This window comes from Apis florea, unplaced genomic scaffold, assembly GCF_048593485.1.
Source record: "Apis florea isolate Af1SG1 unplaced genomic scaffold, ASM4859348v1 contig_3585_pilon, whole genome shotgun sequence".
NCBI lineage: Eukaryota > Metazoa > Arthropoda > Insecta > Hymenoptera > Apidae > Apis > Apis florea.
The window spans coordinates 1379244-1389156 of record NW_028256788.1 but is presented as its reverse complement, the minus strand read 5'-3'; the positions used below and the strand labels follow the sequence as shown (position 1 = coordinate 1389156).

The window sequence follows — 9913 nt, the reverse complement described above, 5'->3', positions numbered from 1 at the left end:
TTTAATGCCCGACCGAATTTCGTTTCGTTTCAATTCGATAATCCTTTCGAAATATCACGATCCTCCCACAATTCCGCTCTACTTTACCCTCATTACCTTGGCCGATCCCATCGCTCGCTAAATCGTTATCCGCTCGAGGACAGCTTGTTTCGCGATAGAAGCGTGGGAAATGGTAGAAATCAACGTCTATCCACTGTCATCTTTCCTCTAATTTTTTCCTTTCTTGCAGGACTGTGACAATCTGGCGGACGGCTCGGAACGTGACTCTCCTTGGAGCTGTGGGGGTGGCAGCGGTACTGGCCGCAGACCCCTCACCTCCATTATCGAGCAACTGCACACCTCCAAAAGCAAACTTCACAATGGTGAGTGATATAATCCGTGTTGATGCGCATACTCGATCAGAGCCATCTGGCGCAATAATTAAGAATAACTTTTTTTTTTAATAATTCCAATATATGATAATTTAGTGGAATAATATAACAACTAAACGAACGAGTCACGAGCAGTGATAGGCAAAATTTAATAATTGAAGTTACTTCCATAAGTTACTATAATTGCAAATATAATATAACTACGAATAAGTGTTATTTTACCGAGTAATTGTTTAAGGTTAACCACTTTGCTTCGTCTCACAAATGGGATTCCCATTTCAGAGGCCAATTTTTTCCAGTAACAGCCTCCTTCGATCCCCATCTCCGTCATGTCTGCTCTCTCTCCACCCTCTGTTCCAAGCCTCTCTCTCGTTCCTATTTGCAATCAAAGATCTCTTTATTCCACCCCGCCTCGACTCGATTCGTTTCTTGCAAGAGCGCCGACAGCAAGCGGGGAACGAGGCCACGTTGCAGAAAAGACCAATAAGTATAGATATATATATACGGGGACATCCGTTCCACCGTGGAAATAATGTCCCGCTTATGTGCATTGCTTGCCTCTAATTACCCACGGATGAAGACATCACCGGGTACTCCCCTTTCATTCTCCCTTCTCTCCACCACAACCTAGAGATCCCTCTCCCTCCCTCGAAGAGGGAATCGCGGAGGAGAGCTCGAATCGTTCCGTGTTTCGTTGCTTGATATTCAACCGATTATTTATTATCGTTACACGCCGTGGTCATCATTCTTCACGGGTATAGGCGTGCTCGTTACCTTATATATATATATATATGTATAATGATTCGTTGGTACGTCCACCTTCGAAGGTATATTAGGAGACCAGGCCATTATTACGGCAGGCCATCGCGAAACACCGGTAGTAATTGGATTCGGACGTTGAAGCATTTTGGCCGAGAGTGATTAATTTCCTCCGCGTTAAGGAGTTAATTGTGTTTGAACTGTTGCGAAAGCTTGGCTCGGGGTTTGACGGGTGGTTTAACGTTAATGGGAACGCGGAGGAGTGGTCTGTGCTGGAGGAAAGTTTTTGGTTTCTTCGAGGGTTGATTTATTATTTCTCCCCTCCTTGTACTTCCAATTTTTGTTGTCGTACGGCCAAGTATTCAGTTTTAAGTTGTTAAGAAGAGGAGTTGGACGGAGGGAAATCTTCTTTCGTTAGGGGGGGATAAAGGTAATTAATTGAAAATTTGGAATTAAGTTAGTTAATTAGCTGCTCGTAGCTCGTATAGTTGATCTGTTCGCATAACCTTTATTCAGTTATCTCTGATAATGGATGTTGACACGAATCAAATAAAATTTAGACGACATTTGAATCTGTGAATATTCGTTTTACTTTTATAATTGACAAATATCGAAGAGGTTAGGAATTCGATTTTTTCACTTATAATATTCATCGATCACTAACACAAGCAGAATGGAAAAGAAAAGATTCTAAAACTAAGGAAAAAAGAAGGCGAAAATTGACAAAGCTTGTTTACGAAAATACACGATTAACAAATACCGAAGAGGTTAGGAATTCGATTTTTTCACTTATAATATTCATCGACCACTAACACAAGCAGAATGGAAAAGAAAAGATTTTAAAACTAAGGAAAAAAGAAGGCGAAAATTGACAAAGCTCGTTTACGAAAATACACGATTAACAAGTACCGAAGAGGTTAGGAATTCGATCATTTCATTTAAGATCTAGCACGCATGTGCATCGACTTCTAGATGGAATAAGAAGAAACGAAGCTCATCAAAGCTTGTTTCCAATTGATTTTAAACCAAACCAACCAAAATTATAACGTTATACGTAATATTGAAAAATATCGAAGAGGTTAGGAAACTCGGTGATCCACCACGATGATACAGATGAGCCAGTAGGCAAAGTAAAAGGGAAAAGAGCGAAGCGACGAAGATCCTAACGTCAATCACGATTACGAGGATGAGTTTTCAGCGCGCGTCTCATTAGCCCACGCCCTCATTATTACGTTATCAACGTCCCCGGGCTCGCATAATGGCCTCTGAATATATTTATGAGGGTAATCCCCGCGGCCGTGCGCGGCCATACGAAAGCGGCCTCTCTCGGTCCGTATAACAATAATCCTTATATCCCCCACATAATTGTGCCCGCGGAGGATTTATAGAGCTGGTCTCGGCCACTGATCCTATCTAACGATCTGCCCATTGAGCAGCCCTGCCTAGGAGTGGAACGAAGATGCAACTTGCTCGCCTCGGGAATGGGGATTCATTCAAGTTCACCGAGCGTCCTTATACGACCGTCTTTTCTTTCTCCCCGGCTAATATTGGAACAAAAGTGTCTGAAAAATAATGTTCTTGAAATGACGCTGTTTCGAAACAATGATCAGTTAGTCGAATGATTTTTTTTTTCAAGTTATTTCCAAGATAAAAATAGTATTAAAATATCCGAAATTCGTTAAAATTATTATTCGCTGTTTTGTATTATTTTAAACGGAATATAAAAGATCTTGGTTGGTTGTTTCTATTTTTCTGGTTGGAAATCGAGTTTTTGGGTCATTCGTTCGATGCTCGTTTCGATTGGTTTATCGATCTTTCGCGAAATCCTGGAAAGTAATTTGATTGGGCCTTCGACAATTCGGTTGTCCACGGATTTTATTCGACGATTAATCACGCGTCCCGATGCTTTTGCCGTTTAGCCGTTTTTCGATACCGTTAAAATGTTTCGCGCGTGGTCTTCGTTCGAACGAATCGATGATTTTTAAGAGTCGTTAATTTCACGATAAATTTTACTTTTTATCTTTCTTTTTTTTTTTTTCTTTCCTCTACATAAAATCTAATAACGAATCTTTAAAATTATAGTTGCTGGCTGCAGGTATAAAAAAAATTATAAATTCATCGTGCCGTCAGTAAAATGCCAGAAACTCTATTACAACTGTGTACATTCATCATTCGGAATGTCATCAGAGATCGGTTTCATTGTGCGCGGATCCCGCTCATTTCTGAATAATATTCCTCCGCTCCTTGCTTTTTCTTTTCCTCGGGGAAAGGGCATCACGTTGCCTCCAAATAAGGAGCTGGTGATGATCCAGTGAGATAGATTCGCGTGTCATTAGCGGCGATTTCAATCCGAATTGCTCTGTCAATTGTGGGAGCGGTCCACGTTTATGCACGTGGTAGAGAAACACGCTCGTCATTAGAAACGCTTCTTTTGGCGCAAGGGCCGACTAACGCGTAGTTTCGTGAAAGTTAAACGAACAGTTGAAGAATCCAGTTTCGGTGGGAATCTGAGTGAACGTGATTCGTAGTCGAGCCTTCGTTATTATTCTTTTTCAATTCGTGTAGGAAATTTGCCGTTTCGCAACAATTTTGAAAGTTGAAAATTTTTCTCAATTGAAATTTTGAAAGTGAAAGGAGGAAGAAGAAGAGAGAAAAAATATCATTCGATCTTTCAACGTTCTAACCGTTTAAAGAGCGATTGTTGATTTAGCACGAAACGAGTAATGAAACAAGAAAAAAAAAAGTAACAGTAAAAATGACCGGTTAGCCACTCTTCTTCTCCAAGATATCTCTGTTTTGCCTCTCATTTCGAAACAATGGATTCACAAAATGTCGATCGATAACGTGCAATTATCGTTCCACGTCAACGATTGCCAGTAATACCGTTTCTCCAACACGTCTCTCTCTAAATTATCCCCAAGAAGAGAGAGAGAGAGAGAGAGATCAATTTGTCGCCAACAAACTTTCGACCAACTTCCGATCCGACAGTGTCGATAAGCAGCCAATTACGATCCGTTCGAGAGACGGTCCCCGCCGGAAATCGTCGAGTTTCGTGCACAGAAAATAATGAAAAGCCTAGCGATAAATAACGTATTGGAAACCGCGGGAGGCGCATAACTCATTCCGCGAGAATATAGCCCTTTGCATCCACCTCGCCTCCATCTCTCTCTCTCTCTCTCTCTCCTTTCCGTAAGATTCTCCAGCTGCCATAAATCCGAGCGCTACCATCCGAGGCTCTAATTGCATTATAAATTGTGCATGCGCCTGCACATCCGCGGAGAGCCCCTATCCGCCGTGTCGAATCACCGCTTCCAGGATGCTGGCAGGATGTACCCATGCGGGGAGAGTACGTTTCCTCCTCGCTGTGGAGATTCAATTTCTTGCAGCGGATCGGGAATTTACGTTGGCCGGTGTCTTTGAGGCGATTTAAGCCTCGAGTGAGGCGTCGTTTCGAGCGGGTGGGAGTTTTGTAGAGGGCGCCACGCGAGTTTGTAGAAAGAGAAGATAGACGTCTTCGTATCAGGGAGATTCGTCCCCTCCAAGGATCGATAAAGTTTGTCGAGTTTCATGAAATAATTGTTTGCATTCTCGCATCTGTTCACGAAATATTACACACAAATTAACGTATAAAACTTTTATATTTTAATATCTTATCTATGCTTACATACGAAGAAAGATAATTTATTGAATATTAAAAATCTATATTTTAATAATAAAGTAATTACTAAGATGCATGTCTTTGAGGCGATTTGAGCCTCGAGTGAGGCGTTGTTTCGAGCGGGTGGGAGTTTTGTAGAGGGCGCCACGCGAGTTTGTAGAAAGAGAAGATAGACGTCTTCGTATCAGGGAGATTCGTCCCCTCCAAGGATCGATAAAGTTTGTCGAGTTTCATGAAATAATTGTTCGCATTCTCGCAACCGTTCACGAAATTTCGTGCATAAATTAACGTATAAAATTTTTATATTTTAATATCTTATCTATGCTTACATACGAAGAAAGATAATTTATTGAATATTAAAAATCTATATTTTAATAATAAAGTAATTACTAAGATGCATGTCTTTGAGGCGATTTGAGCCTCGAGTGAGGCGTCGTTTCGAGCGGGTGGGAGTTTTGTAGAGGGCGCCACGCGAGTTTGTAGAAAGAGAAGATAGACGTCTTCGTATCAGGGAGATTCGTCCCCTCCAAGGATCGATAAAGTTTGTCGAGTTTCATGAAATAATTGTTCGCATTCTCGCAACCGTTCACGAAATTTCGTGCATAAATTAACGTATAAAACTTTTATATTTTAATATCCACGAAGAACGATAACATATGAAGAAAGACAATTTATTGAATATTAAAAATTTATATTGTTGTGTGATATTTGTAATAATAAATTAATTATTAAGCATCCTCGGTTTGTCAGGGCAAGTATCGCGATAAAATATCGTTACAAATCCCAATAACGTGCTCTCATTTATTGTCTATTATTCTTATAGTACATCTACAGAAATAATTTCATTATTTAATAACGAAAAATTCATCTTGAACTAATATCTCAATAACTTGTTCTCACATTTATTGTCTATTATTCTTGTTTTTCTTACCGCATCTCAATTTTTATCACTATTTTCTTTCTCCCTGTCGTCAATTTCTTAACGGATAGAAATAATTTCGTTATTCAATAACGAAAAATCAAACTCATCTCCGCTTGAACTGATTTCATTCCATGCTTACAAAACTCAGAAACTTTGAAAATAATATTTCTATCGCCACGACACGTCAAACTCGGACTAACATCGAAAATGTAGTTCGATCACGGTTTAATTTCAGATAAAAAAAAAATCTAACCATTCGATAGTATATTATTCCACGCTTTATAAGATTATACTTAAAGAGTTTAGGAATCTATTCATATTTTAAAAAAACATAAATAAATATTGTTCGAATTGCTGCATCGATCCAAGTGGTGCCTGAGAGGTGGAGCGCAAAGGATTAACCCCGATTTCTCGATCATGCGTTTACAGTTCTTGGTCCACGATTCTTACCACTCGTCTCTCACTCGTTAAGAAAGAATAGTGGATTTCTTTAATCCCTTTAAAAGAGATATTATCCGATGTAATATCGAACGAAATCCATTATCCTGGGCCGAAACCAATCACTCCAGAAACGGGTCGATCTAACTCATTGTACGACCTAATCTGCCGACACGAACCAGTCCCGTGTCGAGAGGAAATAGATTGCAAGCCCGAGAGCGTTTAATTGGTCTTTATAGATCCCGGCCGTTGTCCATTGCCAGGTTACAATATTACATGTGTTGCATGCAAATTAATATCGTAGGGTAATTAGCACTCGCCGTTGTATAACCGGACGTCGAATCAATGTCGGGCTGTTGTTAGATATACACGTCGGCGAAGAGAAACCGGAAACGCGGCCTCTGGAAACGTGTCTCAAACGTTGAACTAGCGCGACCGTACACGGCCCAATGATAAAAAATACAAAGCTGGGTGAGTAACGACGGTCGCTTCTACCAACGAGTCCTCATTAGCATCGTAATGTGGACGTAAGTTATTGCGCCTAATGATAGAGGCGTCTGTAAATGCGGCCACGAGGAGAGGAGAAGTAACAAATAAATAAATAAATAAATAAATAAATGAAGGAATATATAATGAAAGAAGGAGAGATCGAGGCTTGAGATGGAGTTGTAGCTAACCGGAAGAAGTATGGAAAGAGGAAGGAGAAAATCATACACGTTTTGACGCGAGCATAAAATTTGTCGAATATATTGGATGGAAGAAAGTTGTAGGTTTGAGACAGGACATGTCCGAGGATTGACGTGGAATTTAAATAAAATTTTGATAAAAAGCGAGAGAGTTCGTGTAGTGATTTCTATCTTCTGTTTATCGCGTAGTGAGAGATTGGATGAAATTAGATGGAGGGAATTGCTCGTTATACCGTACTTGGCTCTGATGGAAGGAAAGAAAGAGAATGTATTATTAAAACGGTATGTCTTCGCGGTCGAAAGGCGGGTTTCTCATTTTTTGAATTCCAAGATGAAATAATTTGCCATAGAAAAAATTCTTCTCCGTTCTTCGCATTGTACGAAAATATACATAGAGAATAATATAACCTTTTCCCTCGAAACACTTTTAATCTGAAGTTAAAAGAATCCTTTTCTTTTTTTTAAAATGACCAATAGATCACAAATCATTTCTTACTTATTATATAATTATCGTTCGAATCAGATTCTTCAGATCCTTGATAATTGCGATAAATAAATAAAAGTTACGGCAACAATAATGAGTTAACGCACGATCCATTTTTCACAATTTGCGCTGGTAGCAGCCCGCAACGCGAAGACGACCGAGGCGATTAGAAAGTCTCCCTCGTCAGGCTTAAAAGTACACGAGCCCGCGATTACGGGTGTGAAGGAGGAGAAGCTCTTAGCCGTGCTCGAACCGTTAATCGCAAGCGTAATTACGATAATCGCTCATTGATTGCACCCGGTGAACGTGCACCTTCTGCACTTTCCTGCACCGCGATATTGCATCCGCGGCGTTGCAATACGGACATCGTTCTCACACGCGCGATACTTTTATTAGTATTATTATTATTATTATTATTATTACTTTTTTCCTTTGAACAATACTCGTATCACGATCGTTAAATCAGTTGAAAGGGGGCGATAAATACGAGAACGAGAATCCGAAAATTGGCCTTCGCCTAATCTAAATCTCCTGCCATTAACCGGCGAAACGGCTCTAAACGTCTCCCTCTCGTCCTCCTCGCTCGCGCAATTACAAATCACGCGCGAAAGTGGCGCGTATCATCCTCGACGGGGCCGTGGACGCTCGTTTAAACCACGGTGCCCGCAGTGGCGAGTTGATTAATGCCGCCACCCACGCGTCCACCGCGATCCAATTTCCAGGACAGGCGATCGCTTCTGCGCGCGCGCGAAGGAGAGAGACTGTGGGCGCAATTAGCCGAGAGGGTGAGGAGAGGGGGACTACGTGCCACGTGATCGACGCGGCGAGCGTGACTTATCCACGGCGAGGAGGAGAGTGGTGGTAGAGTGGTGTAGTATTCCGTTGGAGCGAGCGTGAATACGCGGCGTGAATAAAGACATTAATAAAGGGGGGGCCTGGAGTGCGTGGCGACGGAGAGGAGGCGGAGAGGAGACCGCGAGAGAAGAAGGCAGGAAGCAAAAGGTGGGAATACAATACGCGGCGTGGACGAGGATAATGGATGCTCGAGAGCTGTGTAACGGATGCTTGCTCTAGATGGTGGTGCTATCTGGTGGCGTAGCGGCCTCTGATGGCCGCTCGGATATACGCGTTATCGGGGCCGAGAATCGCGGGGATCGAACAAAAACCGCCCGGCCCGCGCCTTCCCCACGCGGAAGCCGCGGATGACAGCGGGATGTTGTCTTAATACGAGCGACGCCAGCGCTTTCTCGCCGCCATTGTACACGCCGCTCCATGGGGGCTTCCATCTTGATTCTTTTTTCTTCGATACAGGATTTTCTATTCGCTTCGTCGGGATTCGAAGGTACGTTTCCAGCGTTTCGTAATTAAGACTTCGTTGTTAGGTTAAGTTTCACTCACCAATCTCGAGTGTTCGACACTGACGATCGCGTGAAAAAGAAAATAATGCGTTTTCTGATCTCGTAAATTAAGATCCCGCGAGATCCAGCGAGATCCGCACAGACGAGAGTGATCGTTTTGAAGGAAGAAATAACAATTACATTACAACGTCCCGATACGGGAAACGAAAGGGAAAACGTTCTGCCAACTTTTTATCTCCATCTTCGTACACGACCAAGTGTATAAGTGCACGGCATTGGATTCGCGAAACGCCCTCGTGTAAACGAGAAAACGGGACGAGTTCTCTTGGTTACCCTTGTCCCGGCCGGCTTTATCTCGTACCCCTCTTCGTGAGCCTCGGCTCGACCATTAGTCGTTGTCAGTGTACGTCCAGCCTCTCCTCTTCTGGATCAAGAACCAGGAACCAACCAACCAACCACTCCAACCTCTCCCTGTTCGTGCTCCGTTGCGCCGTGCTCGTAACGTGACCCCTTCACCACCTTCGAGGAATTAAGATATCGAGTCTCTCTCGCCAACGAACGGAATTATTCTCTTCCCCCTCCTCCTCTTTCTTTACGAACTCGTCCACTATGATCGATCAGCCGTTTCAACATACGATTCCAATAGTTTCTGGAATAATAGAGAGATCGAGGGATCTCCTTTGTCTATTCCGCCTTTGTCTCTGCTTGAACGAGCTATTGATTCGCCTATCGCGGGGGCGGCTTTCGAAGATGAAATTAGCTCTCAGGTGGATTTAGAAAGTTTCAGACGATTGTACGTGTTATTATTGATTGTACATCTTTCGTTTTTTTTCGAGTTTTGATATTTTGGTATTGGTGGATAAGATTAGTTGTTGGATGGTATCTTTTTTTTTTTTTTTTTTTTGGATCTTCTTCCGTCCAGCGAGCTTTATTTTAACGACACTTATAACTCGTATTGATTCGTTTTGGTTAATTTTATTATATAAACTCGCCGAACCAGATGGTGAGAGACACATCTCGTATCTTTATTTCTTCCATCCATTTTTACCTTCGATCGATTTATAGTCGTATAGGTTGATCTAAACGGATATACTTTCTGAATTTTATAATCTGCCGCATAAATTTTGCAATCTCCTCTTCGATTATTTATTCGTAAGAACGTGTTTTCGTTCGTGGAAGATTAATAATATTCGAATTTTTACGTCGCGTTTTCTATTCCTCCTTTTTTCCCCCTTCC

At 41.9% G+C, this 9913-nt stretch overlaps 1 protein-coding gene across 1 annotated transcript in view; it reads left to right on the top strand.

Moving 5' to 3' along the window:
* The first annotated feature begins 8178 nt into the window (after nucleotides 1-8178).
* The window catches only part of LOC100871460 (uncharacterized), a 245944-nt gene continuing 244209 nt past the window's right edge, over nucleotides 8179-9913 (top strand). Inside the window, exon 1 of the mRNA XM_086914112.1 lies at nucleotides 8179-8660. Within this exon, the coding sequence (XP_086770238.1) occupies nucleotides 8591-8660 (70 nt within the window). The 5' untranslated portion in view covers nucleotides 8179-8590. The remainder of the gene's footprint in view (nucleotides 8661-9913) is intronic.